General features: G+C 43.2%; 1 protein-coding gene across 1 annotated transcript in view; it reads right to left on the bottom strand.

Moving 5' to 3' along the window:
• Nucleotides 1-6,196: 6,196 nt before the first annotated feature.
• Nucleotides 6,197-22,181, bottom strand: part of LOC106583956 (glutathione hydrolase-like YwrD proenzyme) — a 31,031-nt gene continuing 15,046 nt past the window's right edge. Inside the window, exons 9-12 of the mRNA XM_014168669.3 lie at nucleotides 9,277-9,433; nucleotides 8,403-8,573; nucleotides 8,211-8,295; nucleotides 6,197-7,894 (exon numbers count right to left, since the gene is read on the bottom strand). Of these exons, the coding sequence (XP_014024144.3) occupies nucleotides 7,653-7,894; nucleotides 8,211-8,295; nucleotides 8,403-8,573; nucleotides 9,277-9,433 (655 nt within the window). The 3' untranslated portion in view covers nucleotides 6,197-7,652. The remainder of the gene's footprint in view (nucleotides 7,895-8,210; nucleotides 8,296-8,402; nucleotides 8,574-9,276; nucleotides 9,434-22,181) is intronic.

Raw genomic sequence — 22,181 nt, 5'->3', positions numbered from 1 at the left:
CGGGCAGCTCTGGCGACTCTTGACTGGCGGGCAGCTCTGGCGACTCTTGACTGGCGGGCAGCTCTGGTGACTGTTGACTGGCGAGGCTGGGCTGACGCACTAGACGCCTGATGCGTGGGGCTGGTACTGGATGTACCAGCCTGGAGACACGCACCTCAGGGCTACTGCGGGGAGCTGGCCTGGGGCTCCATCCTTGCCTCGTCAAACAGCCCTTGTGCCCCCCCCAAAAAAATTTATTGGGGCTGCCTCTCGGGTTCCCTTAGCTCCCTTAACTTGTCCTCCCAGGTCCATCCTTCCTCCTCGTCCGTCCGCTGCTTGGTCCTTTGGTGGTAGGTAGTTCTGTAATGACCGTCGTTAGGAATGGACCAAGGCGCAGCGGGAATGTGGATACTCATATTTATTGATGAGAAACAAGTAAAGCCTCCACATGAAAACCAACAAAAACAATACTCACGACGGCAACAGTGTGACAGGCTAAACAAGCAGTGATCACAACCAACTACCCACAACCCCAAAGAAAAGCACACACCACTATATAAGACTCCCAATCAAAGGCAACTCAACACACCTGCCTTCAATTGGGAGTCTAATCACCAACACAAACCCCTTAACATACAAAAAACCTCCAACTTCTTAATCATAGCCTCAACTTTGTCCCGCACATTGAATATAGTTGCGGAGAGTCCCTGTAATCCTAGATTCAGGCGAGAAAAAACATCCCCCAGACAGTCTCCCTGTCATGGCTTTTGCGCCATCAGTACAGATACCAACATGAGCAGCAGCTCCGTTAGTGGAATTCCCGCGAGAGAGTAACGGTTAATGTGAATGGACGTTCATTATTTGACTAGGCTACCTGTATTTGACATTGTGTTGTTATTTTGCTGAACACTAGATCGTTGAATTTTATTTTTGGCAATGAAAAAAACCTTACACAAATGTAGTTTTGGAAAAATGTAAAATATAAATGGACTATTTGAAAATGTGAAGAATTTTTTTTTTTTACTACTCCCTTCACCGAACAGCATAAACTGTCTCTAACCAGAATAGAAAGAGGAGTGGGAGGCCCTGGTGCACAACTGAGCAAGAGGACAAGTACATTAGAGTGTCTAGTTTGAGAAACAGACACCTCACAAGTCCTCAACTGGCAACTTCATTAAATAGTACCCGCAAAACAACAGTCTCAATGTCAACAGTGAAGAGGGGACTAAGGGATTCTGGCCTTCTAGGCAGAGTTGCAAAGAAAAAGCCATATCTCAGACTGGCCAATAAAAATAAAAGATTAAGAAGGGCAAAAGAACACAGAAACTGGACAGAGGAACTGTTTTGCGGGTACTATTTAATGAAGCTGCCAGTTGAGGACTTGTGAGGTGTCTGTTTCTCAGGCTCGGCGCTCTAATGTACTTGTCCTCTTGCTCAGTTGTGCACCGGGGCCTCCAACTCCGCTTTCTATTCAGTTAGAGCCAGTTTGCGCTGTTGTACGACATCTTCAGTTTCTTTGGAGTTTCTTTGGAATATCTCGCATGGAATAGCCGTCATTTCTCAGAACAAGAATAGACTGACGAGTTTCAGAAGAAAGGACTTTGTTTCTGGACATTTTGTGCCTGTAATCGAACCCATAAATGCTGATGCTCCAGATACTCAACTAGTCTAAAGAAGGCCAGTTTTATTGCTTCTTTAATGAGAACAGCAGTTTTCAGCTGTGTTAACATAAATGCATAAATGTTTTCTAATGATCAATTAGCCTTGTAAAATGATAAACTTTGATTAGCTAACACAACGTGCCATTGGAACACAGGAGTGATGGCTGCTGATAATGGGCTTCTGTAAGCCTATGTAGACATTCCATAAAAAAAATCTGCTGTTTCCAGCTACAATAGTCATTTCAAATCAAATCAAATGTTATTTGTCACATACACACGGTTAGCAGATGTTAATGCGAGTGTAGCGAAATGCTTGTGCTTCTAGTTCCGACCATGCAGTAATATCTAACAAGTAATCTAACAATTTCACAACAACTACCTTATACACACAAGTGTAAAGGAATGAATATATAAAAATATATATGGATGAGCGATGGCCAAACGGCATAGGCAAGATGCAGTAGATGGTATAGAGTACTGTATATACATATGAGATGAGTAGTGTAGGGTATGTAAACATTATATAAAGTGGCATCATTTAAAGTGGCTAGTGATACATTTATTACATCAATTTTTAATTATTAAAGTGGCTAGAGATTGAGTCAGTATGTTGGCAGCAGCCATTCAATGTTAGTAATGGCTGTTTAATAGTCTGATGGCCTTGAGATAGAAGCTGTTTTTCAGTCTCTCTGTCCCAGCTTTGATGCACCTGTACTGACCTCGCCTTCTGGATGATAGCGGGGTGAACAGGCAGTGGCTCGGGTGGTTGTTGTCCTTGATGATCTTTTTGGCCTTCCTGTGACATCGGGTGGTGTAGGTGTCCTGGAGAGCAGGTAGTTTGCACAAGGTGATGCGTTGTGCAGACCTCACTAGCCTCTAGAGAGCCTTACGGTTGTGGGCGGAGCAGTTGCCTTACCAGGCGGTGATACAGCCCGACAGGATGCTCTTGATTGTGCATCTGTAAAAGTTGGTGAGTGTTTTTGGTGACAAGCCACATTTCTTCAGCCTCCTGATATTGAAGAGGCGCTGTTGCGCCATCTTCACCACTCTGTCTGTGTGGGTGGACCATTTCAGTTTGTCCGTGATGTGTACGCCGAGGAACTTAAAACTTTCCACCTTCTCCACTACTGTCCCGTCGATGTGGATAGGGGGGTGCTCCCTCTGCTGTTTCCTGAAGTCCACGATCATCTCCTTTGTTTTCTTGATGTTGAGTGTGAGTTTATTTTCCTGACACCACACTCCGAGGGCCCTCACTTCCTCCCTGTAGGCCGTCTCGTCGTTGTTGGTAATCAAGCCTACCACTGTAGTGTCGTCTGCAAACTTGATGATTGAGTTGGAGACGTGCATGGCCATGCAGTCATGGGTGAACAGGGAGTACAGGAGAGAGCTGAGAACGCACCCATTAACAAAGTCTACACTGTATTTCTGATCAATTTGATGTTATTTTAATGGACAAAAATTTAGCTTTTCTTTAGAAAACAAGGAAACTTCTGAGTGACCCCAAACTTTTGAACAGTAGTGTCGCCATCTTCACCACGCTGTCTGTGTGGGTGGACCATTTCAGTTTGTCCGTGATGTGTACGCCGAGGAACTTAAAACTTTCCACCTTCTCCACTACTGTCCCGTCGATGTGGATAGGGGGGTGCTCCCTCTGCTGTTTCCTGAAGTCCACGATCATCTCCTTTGTTTTCTTGATGTTGAGTGTGAGTTTATTTTCCTGACACCACACTCCGAGGGCCCTCACTTCCTCCCTGTAGGCCGTCTCGTCGTTGTTGGTAATCAAGCCTACCACTGTAGTGTCATCTGCAAACTTGATGATTGAGTTGGAGACGTGCATGGCCACGCAGTCATGGGTGAACAGGGAGTACAGGAGAGAGCTGAGAACGCACCCATTAACAAAGTCTACACTGTATTTCTGATCAATTTGATGTTATTTTAATGGACAAAAAATTAGCTTTTCTTTAGAAAACAAGGAAACTTCTGAGTGACATCAAACTTTTGAACAGTAGTGTATATAAACTCAGCAAAAAAAGAAACGTCCTCTCACTGTCAACTGCGTTTATTTTCATCAAACTTAACATTTGTAAATATTTGTATGAACATAAGATTCAACAACTGAGACATAACTGAATAAGTTCCACAGACATGTGACTAACAGAAATGGAATAATGTGTCCCTGAACAAAGGGGGGGGGGGGGGGGGGGGGGGGGTTAAAATCAAAAGTAACAGTCAGTATCTAGTGTGGCCACCAGCTGCATTAAGTACTGCAGTGCATCTCCTCCTCTTGGACTGCACCAGATTTGCCTGTTCTTGCTGTGAGATGTTACCCCACTCTTCCACCAAGGCCCCTTCAAGTTCCCGGACATTTCTGGGGGGAATGGCCCTAGCCCTCACCCTCCGATCCAGCAGGTCCCAGATGTGCTCCATGGGATTGAGATCCGGGCTCTTCGCTGGCCATTGCAGAACACTGACATTCCTATCTTGCAGGAAATCACGCACAGAACGAGCTGTATGGCTGGTGGCATTGTCTTACTGGAGGGTCATGTCAGGATGAGCCTGCAGGAAGGGTACCACATAAGGGAGGAGGATGTCTTCCCTGTAATGCACAGCATTGAGATTGCCTGCAATGACAACAAGCTCAGTCTGATGATGCTGTGACACACCACCCCAGACCATGACGGACCCTCCACCTCCAAATCGATCCCTCTCCAGAGTACAGGCCTCGGTGTAACGCTCATTCCTTCGACGATAAACGTGAATCCTACCATCACCCTTGGTGAGACAAAACCGTTACTCTTCAGTGAAGAATTTTTTTTGCCAGTCCTGTCTGGTCCAGCGACGGTGGGTTTGTGCCCATAGGCAACGTTGTTGCCGGTGATGTCTGGTGAGGACCTGCCTTGCAACAGGCCTACAAGCCCTCAGTCCAGCCTCTCTCAGCCTATTGGGCACAGTCTGAGTACTGATAGAGCGTTCCTGGTGTAACTCGGGCAGTTTTTGCTGCCATCCTGTATCTACCGGTGTGATGTTCGGATGTACTGATCCTGTGCAGGTGTTGTTACACGTGGTCTGCCAATACGAGGACGATCAGCTGTCCGTCCTGTCTCCCTGTAGCACTGTCTTAGGCGTCTCACAGTACGTACATTGCAATTTATTGCCCTGGCCACATCTGCAGTCCTCCTGCCTCCTTGCAGCATGCCTAAGGCACATTCACACAGATGAGCAAGGACCCTGGGCATCTTTCTTTTGGTGTTTTTCAGAGTCAGTAGAAAGGCCTCTTTAGTGTCCTAAGTCTTCATAACTGTGACCTTAATTGCCTACCGTCTGTAAGCTGTTAGTGTCTTAACGACCGTTCCACACGTGCATGTTCATTAGTTGTTTATGTTTCATTGAACAAGCATGGGAAACAGTGTTTAATAAACCCTTTACAATGAAGATCTGTGAAGTTATTTGGATTTTTACGAATTATTTTTATAGACAGTATACTGAAAAAGGGACGTTTCTTTTATATATATATTTTTAAATGTGAATCACATTTTTATTTGGCGTACCCCCGACGGCATTGCGCGTCCCCTTTTTGGGAATACCTGGTCTAAGCTGTTTATCCCGCTTATAACACAGCTGCCAAATAAAACAATACTATAAGCACACATTTACCGGTAGAAATAAATAAAAAAATATTTATCTTTTCATTTATATAAACAAATTCATACTTTCTCATCTTTTGGTTGCTAAACATGCAACCCAGTCGTTCATTCAATTAGTTCGATATTTATGGACACCAAAATGTTTGTTCTTTATGTTCCGTTGGTATGCTCGCTGGCAAAGTTATTGTCCCTTGCTTTCTAACTAGCCAGCTAGCTACGGCTAAAACAGTCACGGCATTCGGGCCAGAATAACAGCAAAGTAGTTGTTTTCTATTGACATTAATTTAGATACATCCATAACAATGAGCTGATGATGCCTGAATTTGCCTGGCATAGCTAGAAAAGTTTGCCATCCCATCAGGTAGTGACGACACTGTTCATTACTAGGAGACCGCACTGCATATCAAAAACTAGGCTAGAAGCTATCTAAATATTTTGTCTCCCAGCAAACCTGCCAATATGACAACCAAATAAAAAAATATCAGTTGCTGAAAATAGCTGGTCAAACTAGAAACGTGGGAGGATTTGACAGGATAGCGCCACTTGCGTCATGACTGCAACAGTAGGGACCAGAGAAATTCATGTTCATCACTCACCACGTTAGGTCATCAGATGCTCCAAAAAAAAGATGTCTCTGCAAAAACAAATCAATGCTAGCTTGCTAGCGAAGTTTTTCCTCGTTGGACCTGCGTTTACAATGTATCCAATTTCGGTTTGTGTGGTTGTTGGTTTAGCTTCTTGTAACTTTGTAGCAAGTACGGTCTGCATATGTAAATGAGAAATTAGGTCTGCAGTTGTAAATGAGAACTTGTTCTCAACTGGCCTACCTGGCTAAATAAAGTTGAAATAAAAAATAAAATAAAATAAAACATGGAAGCGCTTATTGTGCCATGATTGCAAGGTGTCCCAATATCTTTTCCAACTGTGCCTTTATCTGGTTTTAATGTCCATCCTATAATGTCCTTCTAGCCAATCAGAAATGAGTATTCAACAATGCTGTGGTATAATATAACATTAACTCCTGCAGAATTATGCATTTCTTGAAGTGAAATGATACAACAAATGTTAATTTTGTCTCAGTAACAGGAGTTGAGAAACATGATTTCTTTCTTTCAGCATCTCTTTACAAATGTGAATGCGCGTATAATGTGTTATCTTTGACACTGTTATGCAAGCAGACAGTATTTCAATCACACCTAAGATGAACTGAAGTCTTATCAGAAACATATTTTGTCATTTTCTCAGCTTTTCATTTTCTTAAAACCGGTCAAACTGATGACATTTGGACATTTTGCACAGACCACTGTTTTGTAGTTATTGCATTTTCTCCACGGTCCCTACGCGAAACAGACAACTTTACCGGTGTTAACTAGACTACTAATGCATTCTATTGATTTAAAACATTATTCTGGTGAGCACTACTGTATTTAGTCTTCTGGGGCAACTAATAATGACAGAAGAGAAGCTGCATGTATCAAACTATAGTTGACAAACAAGTAGCCTACCAAATGTTGGAAATGATAATAAGGCCTACCAAATGTCAGAAATTATAAGCAAAAACAGGCATCTTACCCGGGTTTCTCATAATGTTTATATGATGTTTATATGCGTCAACTCAAAAACAGAATACTTGAGTATCCTGAATAATAACGGGATATTGCTGTGCATGTAAACATGGTCAGTTAGTGGACAAGTGTAATGCAGTCATACTGTAAAGATTCTGTAAGCTCTCTAGCTCCCCCTAGGGAGGGGAGAGGGTCACTAGTACTCTCAGAAAAAAAGGTTCTATCTAGAACCTAAAAGGTTCTCCGGTTGTCCTCATAGGAGAACACTTTGAATGATGGTTCCAAGTAGAACCCTTTTGGTTCCAAGTAGAACCATTTTGGGTTCCTATAGAACCCTTTCCACAGAGGGTTCTACATGGAACACAAAATGGTTCTACCTGGAACCAAAAAGGGTTTTACCTGGAACCAAAAAGGGTTCTCCTATGGGGACAGTTGAAGAACCCTTTTGGAATCCTTTTTTCGAAGAATGCAGAGCTGCACGATTATTCAAATTCACATCAAAATCTCAATATTGACATGTGCAACATCCATATTGCAAGAGATCCATATTGCATGCAATATTTTGAACCGCCACTAAGCTGCGTGTAACATCTGTTTTTATAGTTTACTCTGTTTGACGTCTCTCTCCCAAACAAGATCAATGCTGCTTTCTACTTTGCTTCTTAATATAAATCATTCTATTTCACTGATTCCAAAAGTTCACCCAGATGTTTTGATCTATATCGCAAGCCAAATCGCAATTGCAATATTTGGTTAAAAAAATCGCAATGAGATTTTTGGCCGATATTGTGCAGCCCTAGTCACTAGTACCCCTGGGCACAACCATCAGCTCTGGGGTCTGATCCTGCCCACAACACCCTAACATTAGGCTCTGCTTCCTGGGTAGACAGGTTCCACCAATCCCCTACTGAGATGACCTGGCCTCGCCCAAACTGACCCCGGTCATGGCCAGTGACAGGCCAGCAAACCACATGGCTACGCTTTTCCAGGTCTTCAGCAACACCCTCGTCGACACCCACCTCCAAGTTGACACGCCACTGCTGGGCTGTGAGAGGAGAGGATGCAGATAAAGCAGGATTTCCGGTAGGACATGTGGATCCATACACCCAGAGTTTTTATTATGACAAATAAATATAGCATTTTCAGACACTTTCCTATCTCTATGCATTACTAACAACATGTGTGTGCATGTTTATTAGATGAAATTATGATAGTATTTGGATGGGGTTAGGGTTACTCTACCTGATCTACAGTACAGTAAGCATATTTCTACTGTGGGTTGGCTGATTAACATCAGAGAGAGAGAGAGAGAGAGGAGGGTCATGTGGCCTGGCCTCTAGCCTGGTTCACAGAGAGCTTACCAGCCTTGTCATGCTGCACATACATGCGAGGGGCATCTAGCGCCTCTTGGGGGTTCATCCCAAACTCCAGCATGTTCAGCAACACCTGGATGGAGAGGAGAGAGAGAACACAGGCCACTAAACTAAAGCACCAGGGAAGTGAGAGAGAGTGTGAGTGTGTGTGTGTGTGTGTGTGTGTGTGTGTGTGGGCACCTGTATGTGGCCCTGTGGCTGCATAAAGGCTCCCATGACACCGAGGGAGCAGAGTAGGCGTCCAGAGGCGGGGTCGGTCAGCAGAGCCGGGATGATGGTGTGGTACGGTCTCTTCCCCGGGCCTACACAGTTACCATGACTACGCTCCAGAGAGAAGTGAGCGCCTCGGTTCTGATGAGCCACAGAGTTCAGATGGAACCAGGAGGAAACAATGAAAGCAATTCAACAGATATATTTCAGTTCCAAACTGTATTCCTATGATAAATATGTGGTTGTGTGTATTCCGAACTGTGTAAATGTGGCAATATGTCACATTTTGGGTGACCCGATCAAATTCACAGAAATGTGATTTATAGATCGATCTATCATTCTACTTGAAAGCAAGTCTAAGAAGCGGTAGATCTGTTCTATGTGCACTATTTCTATACTTCCCATTCTTAAGTTTTGTTTTTGCGTCTTTTACTTTCAGCTTTGTACACCAGCTTCAAACAGCTAAAACATCAATATTTTGGGTTATGTAAAATATACTTCACAGCGGTTTAGATGGTACAATGATTCTCTACACTATACTAACTTATTTTGTCACATAAGATGAAATTTGGCAGGACTAGAATAAACTTGAAGCCTAAATATTGACAATAAAAAGTTTCCTTTCTATTCCCATAGTTTTAAAACGTGTGCCAAGACTCAATCTGTATCGCAGAAGCTATAGCGTGATAGAAATTTAAAGGCAATGTTCCTGAGTTCGCGGAGATTGCATTCACGGGAATCGCTACATATTTCGGTTCAATTGGAATAACCTTTACATTTCAATCGAGGTACAGATTGAATTTAGCACTTGATTCCTCAACGACCGAGACAGGCTACCACTCACTTGCAGGGAGAAGCCACAGCTCTGAGGCACCAGACCAGTTCCGAAGCCCATGTAGTTACTGTTGATGAATGAGCAGGCGTTGCCCTGGCCGTCCACCACCGTGAAATACACCGTGTCACTTCCTGTGGGCACATCACGCTCCGCCATGACGCTGGCCCTGAGGAATGGGAGAGAGAGAAAGTGAAGGGGGAGGAACAGAGAGAGAGAGAGAGAGAGAGAGAGAGAGAGAGAGAGAGAGAGAGAGAGAGAGAGAGAGAGAGAGAGAGAGAGAGAGAGAGAGAGAGAGAGAAAGAAAGAGCACTCCGGGTGATTAATTTAATTCCTGTAAATAAACAGGAATTAGACTTTCTCATACACATGCAGACACACATGAAAATGTGTCTTTCTGAGTGGATGTCCACTCCATCGAGTGAGAACAAGTGTTTGTGTTCCTCACTAATTACTTTGGCTACACTGTGCACCCCAGTCCTCAGCAGCCATTGAGAAATGCATGGCCTATTTGTGTGGGAGCTATATATAATACAAATTGAGGTGAGGGTGATGGAAATGCTTTTGGCGGTTGATCTGCTTCTGTTCTGAGGGTGGCACTGTGTGATCTTTTCGAAGGATGGGTCCCGGTCTCTCCGGGGCCATGGGATCCGGGGGTCAGGTGCGGTCTGACAACCCAACTCGGGATGAGGAGGGGTTTTAGCGGGTGGAATAGTGGGGACAAATTGGAGGTTTACGTAGTAGCAATGCAAATATCATGGTACAGCTATATAGACACTCAATCATCATGTTACTTTTTAATGGTACATTTACAAACATATATTATGATAAATAGAATTTAAACTTGTGTCTCATTATGGTAATTGGTGAAATAAGTAAAGCCAGTTATAATTGTAATGGCTTAGCAGATAATAAGAAAGACGATCAGTATTTACCTGGCTAAAAGAGAACGAATATAATATCTATTGTTTACAAGAAACTCATTCAACAATTTTAGATTAAGTTTTGTGGAAAAAGGACTGGGGGGAGAAATATATTTCTACCATGGGCAAAGAAATTCAAAAGGGGTGATGATATTAATTAACAGTAACTTTTATTTTTATTATTAACCTATACGGTCCAAATAATTATGATCCATGCTTCTTTGAAAATATAAAAATGTATCAACCATAGGAGCAACACAAAACTCTATTATTATGGTGGGAGATTATAATACGGTTTTAAATACCTCTATGGACCGTAAAGGAAATCACACTACAACTATCACCCTCAGGCAATTAAGGAAATCATGAATGTCATGAATATATTGGAATTAGTCGATATATGGAGGCTTAAATACTGTCACGCCCTGACCATAGAGAGCCCTCGGGGTTCTCTATGGTGTTTTAGGTCAGGGCGTGACTAGGGGGATTTCTAGTGTGTTTATTTCTATGTTGGTGTATGTGTATGGTTCCCAATTAGAGGCAGCTGATAATCGTTACCTCTAATTGGGGATCATACTTAGTGTGTTCCTTTTCCCACCTGCGATGTGGGATATTGTTTTGTGTGAGTGCTTATGTGTGCTACGTTTTGCACGATCGTTATATCTTTATTGTTTTTTGAAGTTTCATGAGCAATAAAATGTGGAACTCTACTCACCCTGCACCTTGGTCCAGTTATTTAAAAGACGGTCGTGACAAATACCCTGACCTAGTGAAATATACATGGTGGAGGCTTAATCAAGCCAGTCGTCTTGATTACTTTCTTATGTCATTCTCTCTGGCACCAAAAGTTTAAAAGTGTTGATAGGCAACAGAATGCGGTCGGACCATCACATAATTAGCATATATATTACTCTTACAGAATTTCCACGTGGGCGAGGATATTGGAAATTTAATCAAAGCCTACTGGATGATACATTTTTTTTAACTAGGACAGAATAATTTATAACTGACTTCTTCCGACATAACATAGGTACAGCAGATCCCCTTATTGTATGGGACACTCTTAAATGTGCCTTTAGAGGCCATGTAATTCAGTACTAATCTATAAAACAAAAGCAATTTATGTCAAAAGAGTCCATATTAACAAAGGAAATTGAAGGACTAACAGTACAGATAGATTGCAACAAAAACTGTACCATAGAGGCTCAGAGTAAGTTAGAGGAAAAACAAAAAGAAATGGAGGAACTTATTCAAGAAAGATCCAGTGTAATAAACTAGGCAAAAAAAAGAAAATGTCCTCTCACAGTCAACTGCGTTTATTTTCAGCAAACTTAACATTTGTAAATATTTGTATGAACATAAGATTCAACAACTGAGACATAAACTGAACAAGTTCCACAGACATGTGACTAACATAAATTGAATAATGTGTCCCTGAACAAAGGGGGGGGGGTCAAAATCAAAAGTAACAGTCAGTATCTGGTGTGGCCACCAGTTACCCCACTCTTTCACCAAGGGACCTGCAAGTTCCCGGACATTTCTGGGGGGAATGGCCCTAGCCCTCACCCTCCGATCAAACAGGTCCCAGACGTGCTCAATGGGATTGAGATCCAGGCTCTTCGCTGGCCATGGCAGAACACTGACATTCCTGTCTTGCAGGAAATCACGCACAGAATGAGCAGTACGGCTGGTGGCATTGTCATGCTGGAGGGTCATGTCAGGATGAGCCTGCAGGAAGGGTACCACATGAGGGAGGAGGATGTCTTCCCTGTAACGCACAGCGTTGAGATTGCTTGCAATGAAAACAAGCTCAGTCCAATGATCCTGTGACACACCGCCCCAGACCATGGCGGACCCTCCACCTACAAAACTGATCCCACTCCAGAGTACAGGCCTCAGTGTAACGCTCATTCCTTCGGTGATAAACGCGAATCCGACCATCACCCCTTTTGAGACAAAACCGCGACTCTTCAGTGAAGAGCACTTTTTGCCAGTCCTGTCTTGTCCAGCGACGGTGGGTTTGTGTCCATAGGGAACATTGTTGCCGGTGATGTCTGGTGAGGACCTGCCTTGCAACAGGCCTACAAGCCCTCAGTCCAGCCTCTCTCAGCCTATTGCGGACAGTCAGCACTGATGGAGGGATTGTGCGTTCCTGGTGTAACTCGGGCAGTTGTTGTTGCCATCCTGTACCTGTCCCGCAGGTGTGATGTTCGGATGTACCGATCCTGTGCAGGTGTTGTTACACATGGTCTGCCACTGTGAGGACGATCAGCTGTCCATCCTATCTCCCTGTAGTGCTGTCTTAGGGGTCTCACAGTACGTACATTGCAATTTATTGCCCTGGCCACATCTGCAGTCCTCATGCCTCCTTGCAGCATGCCTAAGGCACGTTCACACAGATGAGCAAGGACCCTGGGCATCTTTCTTTTGGTGTTTTTCAAAGTCAGTAGAAAGGCCTCTTTAGTGTCCTAAGTTGTCATAACTGTGACCTTAATTGCCTACCGTCTGTAAGCTGTTAGTATCTTAACGACCGTTCCACAGGTGCATGTTCATTAACTGTTTATGGTTCATTGAACAAGCATGGGAAACAGTGTTTAAACCCTTTACAATGACGATCTGCGAAGTTATTTGGATGTTTACGAATTATCTTTGAAAGATAGGGTCCTGAAAAAGGGACGTTTATTTTTTTGCTGAGTTTATATTATAAAAATAAAGCGAACTGGATGGAAGATGGGGGAAAAATACACCAAAATATTTTTCAACCTTCAACATTCTTCAAAAATGTACTGAAACTTGTTACAAATGATGGAGTCACTCATGATTCACCAAACAATATTTTGAAATAGGAAGTAAAGTACTTTAAGCATATGTTTTCGTTTCAGTCTCCTCCATCTCCAATAACCGAAGCTAATTGTATGGATTTTTTCCTATTAATAATGTAAAACTAACATCTGTACAGAAAGACTCATGTGAAGGCCAAATTACAGAGGAGGAGCATCTTGATGCAATTAAAGCCTTTAAGTCCGGGAAAACTCCAGGGCTGGATGGCATACCAGAGGACCATAATTAGCATGTTTTAACCACTCCTATATAAATGGTAGATTATTGGAAACTCAATAAGAAGGTCTGATTTCATTATTACTGAAACAGGATCCAAGTGGTATATGCACTGCTAAAAAAAATAAAGGGAACACTTAAACAACACAATGTAACTCCAAGTCAATCACACTTCTGAGAAATCAAACTGTCCACTTAGGAAGCAACACTGATTGACAATAAATTTCACATGCTGTTGTGCAAATGGAATAGACAACAGGCGGAAATTATAGGCAATTAGCAAGACACCCCCAATAAAGGAGTGGTTCTGCAGGTGGTGACCACAGACCACTTCTCAGTTCCTATGCTTCCTGGCTGATGTTTTGGTCACTTTTGAATGCTGTCGGTGCTTTCACTCTAGTGGTAGCATGAGACGGAGTCTACAACCCACACAAGTGGCTCAGGTAGTGCAGCTCATCCAGGATGGCACATCAATGCGAGCTGTGGCAAGAAGGTTTGCTGTGTCTGTCAGCGTAGTGTCCAGAGCATGGAGGCGCTACCAGGAGACAGGCCAGTACATCAGGAGACGTGGAGGAGGCGGTAGGAGGGCAACAACCCAGCAGCAGGACCGCTACCTCCGCCTTTGTGCAAGGAGGAGCAGGAGGAGCACTGCCAGAGCCCTGCAAAATGACCTCTAGCAGGCCACAAATGTGCATGTGTCTGCTCAAATGGTAAGAAACAGACTCCATGAGGGTGGTATGAGGGCCCGACGTCTACAGGTGGGGGTTGTGCTTACAGCCCAACACCGTGCAGGACGTTTGGCATTTGCCAGAGAACACCAAGATTGGCAAATTCGCCACTGGCGCCCTGTGCTCTTGACAGATGAAAGCAGGTTCACACTGAGCACATGTGACAGACGTGACAGAGTCTGGAGACGCCGTGGAGAACGTTCTGCTGCCTGCAACATCCTCCAGCATGACCGGTTTGGTGGTGGGTCAGTCAGGGTGTGGGGTGGCATTTCTTTGGGGGGCTGCACAGCCCTCCATGTGCTCGCCAGAGGTAGCCTGACTGCCATTAGGTACCAAGATGAGATCCTCAGACCCCTTGTGAGACCATATGCTGGTGCGGTTGGCCCTGGGTTCCTCCTAATGCAAGACAATGCTAGACCTCATGTGGCTGGAGTGTGTCAGCAGTTCCTGCAAGAGGAATGCATTGATGCTATGGACTGGCCCACCCATTCCCCAGACCTGAATCCAATTGAGCACATCTGGGACATCATGTCTCGCTCCATCCACCAACGACACGTTGCACCACAGACTGTCCAGGAGTTGGCAGATGCTTTAGTCCAGGTCTGGGAGGAGATCCCTCAGGAGACCATCCGCCACCTCATCAGGAGCATGCCTCTTACACTTCAGTGTTGTAATGCAAAAATTATTGCTAAATGCTTAGCACATAGAATTAAAAAGGTTTGTCAGTTTTTATTCATCCTAATCAGACAGGTTTTTTACATGGACGATACATTGGAGATAATATAAGACAAGTACTGGAAACAATAGAACACTATGAAATATCTGGGAAACCAGGCCTGGTTTTCAAAGCTGACTTTGAAAAGGCTTTTGATAAAATACGACTGGAGTTTATGCATAAATGCCTGGAATATTTAAATTTTGGAGAATCTCTTATAAAATGTGTTAAAGTTATGTATAGTAACCCTAGGTGTAAAATAGTAAATAATGGCTACATCTCAGAAAGTTTTAAACTGTCAAGAGGAGTAAAACAAGGTTGTCCACTATTGACATATCTATTTATTATTGCCATCGAAATGTTAGCTGTTAAAATTAGATCCAAAAATAATAGTAAGAGATTAGAAATCCATGGCTTAAAAACAAAGGTGTCATTGTATGCTGATGATTCATGTTTTCTATTAAATCCACAATTAGAATCCTTCCACAGCCTCAGAGGATCTAGATACTTTTTCTAACCTCTCTGGATTAAAACCAAATTATCATAAGTGTACTATATTATGTATTAGATCAGAAAAAAACGCTACTTTTACATTACCATGTAGTTTACCAATAAAATGGTCTGGCGGGGATGTGGACATACTCGGTATACATATCCCGAAAGAAAGAAATTATCTCACTCCAATACATTTTTATAGAAAGTTAGCAAAAATAGATAAGATCTTGCTACCATGGAAAGGAAAATACCTGTCTATTTGTGAAAAAATTCACCCTGATTAACTCTTTAGTCATATCACAGTTTACCTATTTGATTATGGTTTTGCCTACACCTAGCAAACTGCTTTTAAAATTATATGAGCGAAAAATATAACATTTTATTTGGAATGGCAAGCCAGACAAAGCATTAGAAAAGCATTAGACCTCTCACTAAATGCATCAGTTATACAAAAGTTATACATTCTTATTAGTAAGAATGTCTCACCCCATGTTCAAGAATAGCCTTTTTCCCTTTATTCAGATTACAACCACTCACTTTCGGTTATTTGAAAACCAAATCATCTCCATAATATCGTTAAAACACCAGTCTCAACGTCAACAGTGAAGAGGCGACTCTGGGATGCTGGCCTTCTAGGCAGAGTTGCAAAGAAAAAGCCATATCTCAGACTGGCCAAAAAAAATAAAAGATTAAGATGGGCAAAAAAACACAGAAACTGGACAGAGGAACTCTGCCTAGAAGGCCAGCATCCCGGAGTCGCCTCGTCACTGTTGACGTTGAGACTGGTATTTTGCGGGTACTATTTAATGAAGCTGCCAGTTGAGGACTTGTGAGGAATCTGTTTCTCAAACTAGACACTCTAATGTACTTGTCCTCTTGCTCAGTTGTGCACCAGGGCCTCCCACTCCTCTTTCTATTCTGGTTAGAGACAGTTTATGCTGTTCGGTGAAGGGAGTAGTACAAAACATTGTAAGAGATCTTCAGTTTCTTGGCAATTTCTCGCATGGAATAGCCTTAATTTCTCAGAACAAGAATATATTGACGAGTTTCAGAAGAAAGGACTTTGTTTCTGGACATTTTGAGCCTGCAATCGAACCCACAAATGCTGATGCTCCAGATACTCAACTAGTATGAAGAAGGCCAGTTGTATTGCTTCTTTAATCATGACAACAATTTTCAGGTGTGCTAACATAATTGCAAAAGGGTTTTCTAATGATCAATTAGCCTTTTAAAATGATAAACTTGGATTAGCTAACACAATGTGCCATTGGAACACAGGAGTGATGGTTGCTGAGAAACTGTCCAAGCAGATGAAGAAATTATCTGATGACCAAAAAATCTAAACTGATATGACTGAACTGGGAAAACTCATGGAGGCCAGGTTAACCTTGGAGAAAATTGCACTAGAAAAACTCCAGAAAACCGTGGATGAACAAAAATACATTATTACGAGGCTTATTGAAAGATTAAATGGGATGGAGGACTTCAGTAGCTGTTCAAATCTTTGTTTAGTAAATTTCCCAGAAATCTGTGGAACAACCGGAATGGAAGAATTTCTGAATTGAATTGAAGAATTTTGAGAGGGGACACGAGCAGCAAACCAAGGGGCATCATCGCAAAGTTCCTTAAACTATAGGGACAAAGATAAAGTTCTACGACTGGCCATCCATGCCAAAAAATTGGGAGTCGAACCTTTGATGTATGAGGGCCATCGGATCTACATCAACTTCGACATGAAGAGACCTCTACATGAAACGCAGAGAATTCGACCCCGCACAACTATGGACAAATGGAAGGAAAGAGACATCACACTGAAATCAGCAAAAGAAGCTACCCAATTCTTGGGTAACTTGGACAAGGAGAACAGTGGAAATGGCAATGAATTAAATGTATAGACTACAGGATAGCCTCTCAACAGACGATGTACAACAGATGGGGAACTGGACTACTGAACTGTTTAGGCTACTGAAATGAGGTGAACGATGGACTATTAGACCCTACCACATCAAAGACACAAAAGAGAAAGGTATCTGTTGTTAATAATTTCACTCACATGCCAATTGAAAAGACAATCACAGCACCACCCAGGCCATCTGTCTAAACGAATAACACTTGAATTACTATTGGCTATGCAGCCTAAATGACAACCCATTAACTGGTAGGCTAAAGCCATGATCTATTTGTTTAAGTAACAAACTGACAAGTGAACAAGGCAAGATGATTGCTATGATCTGGATTTTTTTTTAATGCTCCCCAGCCGATAGGCTATAAAGGCCTGAGTGGGAGTGAAGAATTTGTCATACAGCCTAAGACGTTGAAATTGTAAGCCCAAAGTAATTATATTTCTGTTGCTCTCTCTCTCTCCCTTCAGTGTTTTTTCATTTATTTAATTGACTTTTTCCAGAATTAAGGCATGATAACAGGGAAATTATATAAATCGAAAAATATGTGTTATCGATGTGGTCAACATGATACCATCACGTGTCGATTATCCTTTTCTTTTTATTCTCCCATAGAAAGTACAATGAAAATTGTTAATGAATTGGTTGAATGAATTTTAAAGAAGCATGGGCAATTGCCGAGTTCAGAGAGAGCCAAACAAGCAGGCTATGTGAACGAAGCCCACAATTATGCACAGTTCAATCATTAGTTCCAGCTCTTTGTTGGACAATTATATTGAAATTAGTTCATTAGCTGAATCCCAAGGTGGAATGTACAAGAAATGCTCACTCAACATGTAGCCAATAAACTTTAAAAAAATCATGTAATAAATGGCACTCGCTTTGGCTCTACCGGTACCCAGAGCAGAGGGATGTTGCATTGATGTTACAAGTCATTATACCACCCCACTCTAAGTGATCCACCCACTCTGTACGCCGGTGGGTCAGAGGAGTGTGCCCACGTGATTGCATGCAGTACAACGGAACTGTAGACTTCTCCAGTGGTTATTGGCCAACATCGATTTGCATTTATTTCATTGGAAAATGATATGGCAATATGCATTGGGGCAGGTAGCGCTCTCCTGGCATCCGCCAAACCCAGATTCATCCGTCGAACTGCCAAATGGTGTAGCGTGAATCATCAGAGAGCGTGTTTCCGCTGTTCAAGAGTCCAATTGCGGAGAGCTTTACACCACTCCAGCTGACGCTTGGCATTGCACATGGTGATCTTAGGCTTGTGTGTGGCTGCTCGGCCATGGAAACCCATTTCATGAAGCTCCCGACAAACAGTTCTTGTGCTGACTTTGCTTCCAGAGGCAGTTTGGAACTCGGTAGTGAGTGTTGCAAATGAGGACAGATGATTTTTATGCGTTACGCGGTTTAGAACTTGGCAGTTCCGTTCTGTGAGCCTGTGTGGCCTACCACTTCGCAGCTGAGCCGTTGTTGCTCCTAGACGTTTCCACTTTACAATAACAGCACTTACAGTTGACCGGGGCAACTCTAGCAGGGCAGATATTTGAGGAACTGACTTGTTGGAAAGGTGGCATCCTATGACGGTGCCACATTGAAAGTCACTGAGCTCTTCAGTAAGGCCATTCTACTACCAATGTTTGTCTACGGAGATTGCATGGCTGTGTGCTCGATTTATACACCTGTCAGCAACGGGTGTGGCTGAAATAACCAAATCCACTAAATTGAAGGGGTGTCCACATACTTTTGTATATATAGTGTAAATCTTTTTTGGGGGTATTGCAAAGAGACATAGTCACTGACCAATAAACTGCATTAAAGGCAATGGCCACTACAGCGACACCAATAAGGTCACTCTCTCACCTGTGCAACAGTAGAGGACAGATTCATGCGGGAAGCATCAAAGGGGAAAGGGGAGGAGGGGAAAGAGGAACATAATGGATTTATAGTTTATTATGTCTTGTGAATACATGTCCACTAAGAAGCTTGAGGATTGATCAAAACTAATATCATTGTTGCTGTTTATGTAGTGTACCAACACCGTACATAATGTATTGGGTCAACAGGAGACAACAAATATGTAAAGACTACGGATTCCCAATATATCAGTGAACATATCGGAATCGGACGATATTAGCTAAAAATGCCAACATCGGTATCGGCCTGATGTCTAGTTTAACGCCGATGTGCAAAACCGATGTCAAAGCTGACCTGCATATCTATATAACGAAGGTACATGACGTAATGACGCCACGTAAATTTTGGGTCGAGTACCGGTACACACTACCAAGTGCGCAATTTTTCAGATGTTGCCCGACCGGAGTTACACAGTAATAGAGTCACTGCTATTAGCTTCACAACATAGTATGGAACGCCGTTTGGGTCTTTGCGTGTCAAAAAGTAAAAAAACACTGACAATAACACTATCTGACGCATTAAAAAAGCTTTTAAGTTGACACGTCAAAAAGCACAGTTCTACTATAGAATGCTGTGTGTTCTGAATTTGCACGTGCAAGCCAAGCGCCACCATTACTATCAGTAGCACTGTCAAAGCTGTACAATAAAGTCTGCAAACAAGCAAACACAGGCCACGAATGATGTGTTTACATTACCACTTTTGTAATAAAGCATTATTTATTCGACTGCAAAGTATTAATCCCCCTTGGAGTTTTTCCTATTTTGATGCATTACAATCTGTAATTTAAATTGATTTTTATTTGGATTTCATGTAATGGACATACACAAAATAGTCCAATTGGTGAAGTGAAATGAAAAAAAATTACTTGTTTAATTTTTTATTATTAAGTAAACGGAAAAGTGGTGTGTGCATATGTATTCACCCCCTTTGCTATGAAGCCCCTAAATAAGATCTGGTGCAACCAATTACCTTCAGAAGTCAGATAATTAGTTAAATAAAGTCCATCTGTGTGCAGTGTCACATGATCTGTCACATGATCTCAGTATACAGTTGAAGTCGGAAGTTTACACTTAGGTTGGAGTCATTAAACTCGTTTTTCAACAACTCCACAAATTTCTTGTTAACAAACTATAGTTTTGGAAAGTCGGTTAGGCCATCTACTGCTTGCATGACACAAGTAATTTTTCCAACAATTGTTTACAGACTGATTATTTCACTTATAATTCACTGTATCACAATTCCAGTGGGTCAGAAGTTTACATACACTAAGTTGACTGTGCCTTTAAACAGCTTGGAAAATCCCAGAAAATTATGTCATGGCTTTAGAAGCATCTGATATGCTAATTGACATCATTTGAGTCAATTGGAGGTGTACCTGTGGATGTATTTCAAGGCCTACCTTCAAACTCAGTGCCTCTTTGCTTGACATCATGGGAAAATCAAAAGAAATCTGTCAAGACCTCAGAAAACAAATTGTAGACCTCCACAAGTCTGGTTCATCCTTGGGAGCAATTTCCAAAAGCCTGAATGTACCACGTTCATCTGTACAAACAATAGTACGCAAGTATAAACACCATGGGACCACGCAGCTGTCATACTGCTCAGGAAGGAGACGCATTCTGTCTCCTAGAGATGAACGTACTTTGGTGCAAAAAGTGCAAATCAATCCCAGAACAACAGCAAAGGACCTTGTGAAGATGCTGGAGGAAACAGGTACAAGAGTATCTATATCCACAGTAAAGCGAGTCCTATATCGACATAACCTGAAAGGCCGCTCAGCAAGGAAGAAGCCACTGCTCCAAAACCACCATAAAAAAGCCAGACTACGGTTTGCAACTGCACATAGACATATACATTTACGTCATTTAGCAGACGCTCTTATCCAGAGCGACTTACAAATTGGTGCATTCACCTTATGATATCCAGTGGAACAACCACTTTACAATAGTACATTTATATCTTTTTATGGGGGGGGTAGAAGGATTACTTAATCCTATCCCAGGTATTCCTTAAAGAGGTGGGGTTTCAGGTGTCTCCGGAAGGTGGTGATTGACTCCGCTGTCCTGGCGTCGTGAGGGAGCTTGTTCCACCATTGGGGTGCCAGAGCAGCGAACAGTTTTGACTGGGCTGAGCGGGAACTGTGCTTCCGCAGAGGTAGGGAGGCGAGCAGGCGAGAGGTGGATGAACGCAGTGCCCTTCTTTGGGTGTAGGGACTGATCATAGCCTGAAGTTACGGAGGTGCCGTTCCCCTCAAAGCTCCGTAGGCAAGCACCATGGTCTTGTAGCAGATGCGAGCTTCAACTGGAAGCCAGTGGAGTGTGTGGAGGAGCGAGGTGACGTGAGAGAACTTGGGAAGGTTGAACACCAGACGGGCTGCGGCATTCTGGATGAGTTGTAGGGGTTTGTTGGCAAAGGCAGGGAGCCCCGCCAACAGCGAGCTGCAGTAATCCAGACGGGAGATGACAAGTGCCTGGATTAGGACCTGCGCCGCTTCCTGTGTGAGGCAGGGGCGTACTCTGCGAATGTTGTAGAGCATGAACCTACAGGATTGGGTCACTGCCTTGATGTTAGCGGAGAACGACAGGGTGTTGTCCAGGGTCACGCCAAGGCTCTTAGCACTCTGGGAGGAGGACCCAATGGAGTTGTCAACCGTGATGGCGAGATCATGGAACGGGCAGTCCTTGCCCGGGAGGAAGAGCAGCTCCATCTTGCCGAGGTTCAGCTTGAGGTGGTAATCCATCATCCACACTGATATGTCTGCCAGACATGCAGAGATGCGATTCGCCACCTGGTTATCAGAAGGGGGAAAGGAGAAGATTAATTGTGTGTCGTCTGCGTAGCAAAGTGACTTGGTGTATAGCGAGAATAGGAGAGGGCCTAGAACTGAGCCCTGGGGGACACCAGTGGTGAGAGCACGTGGTGCGGAGACGGATTCTCGCCATGCCACCTGGTAGGAGCGACCTGTCAGGTAGGACGCAATCCAAGAGTGAGCCGCGCCGGAGATGCCCAACTCGGAGAGGGTGGAGAGGAGGATCTGATGGTTCACAGTATCAAAGGCAGCAGATAGGTCTTGAAGGATGAGAGCAGAGGAGAGAGAGTTAGCTTTAGCAGTGCGGAGAGCCTCCGTGACACAGAGAAGAGCAGTCTCAGTTGAATGACCAGTCTTGAAAC

The sequence above is a fragment of the Salmo salar genome, chromosome 23, assembly GCF_965601325.2.
Source record: "Salmo salar chromosome 23, fSalSal1, whole genome shotgun sequence".
Classification (NCBI taxonomy): Eukaryota; Metazoa; Chordata; class Actinopteri; order Salmoniformes; family Salmonidae; genus Salmo; species Salmo salar.
This window is presented reverse-complemented; position numbering and strand designations above follow the sequence as displayed.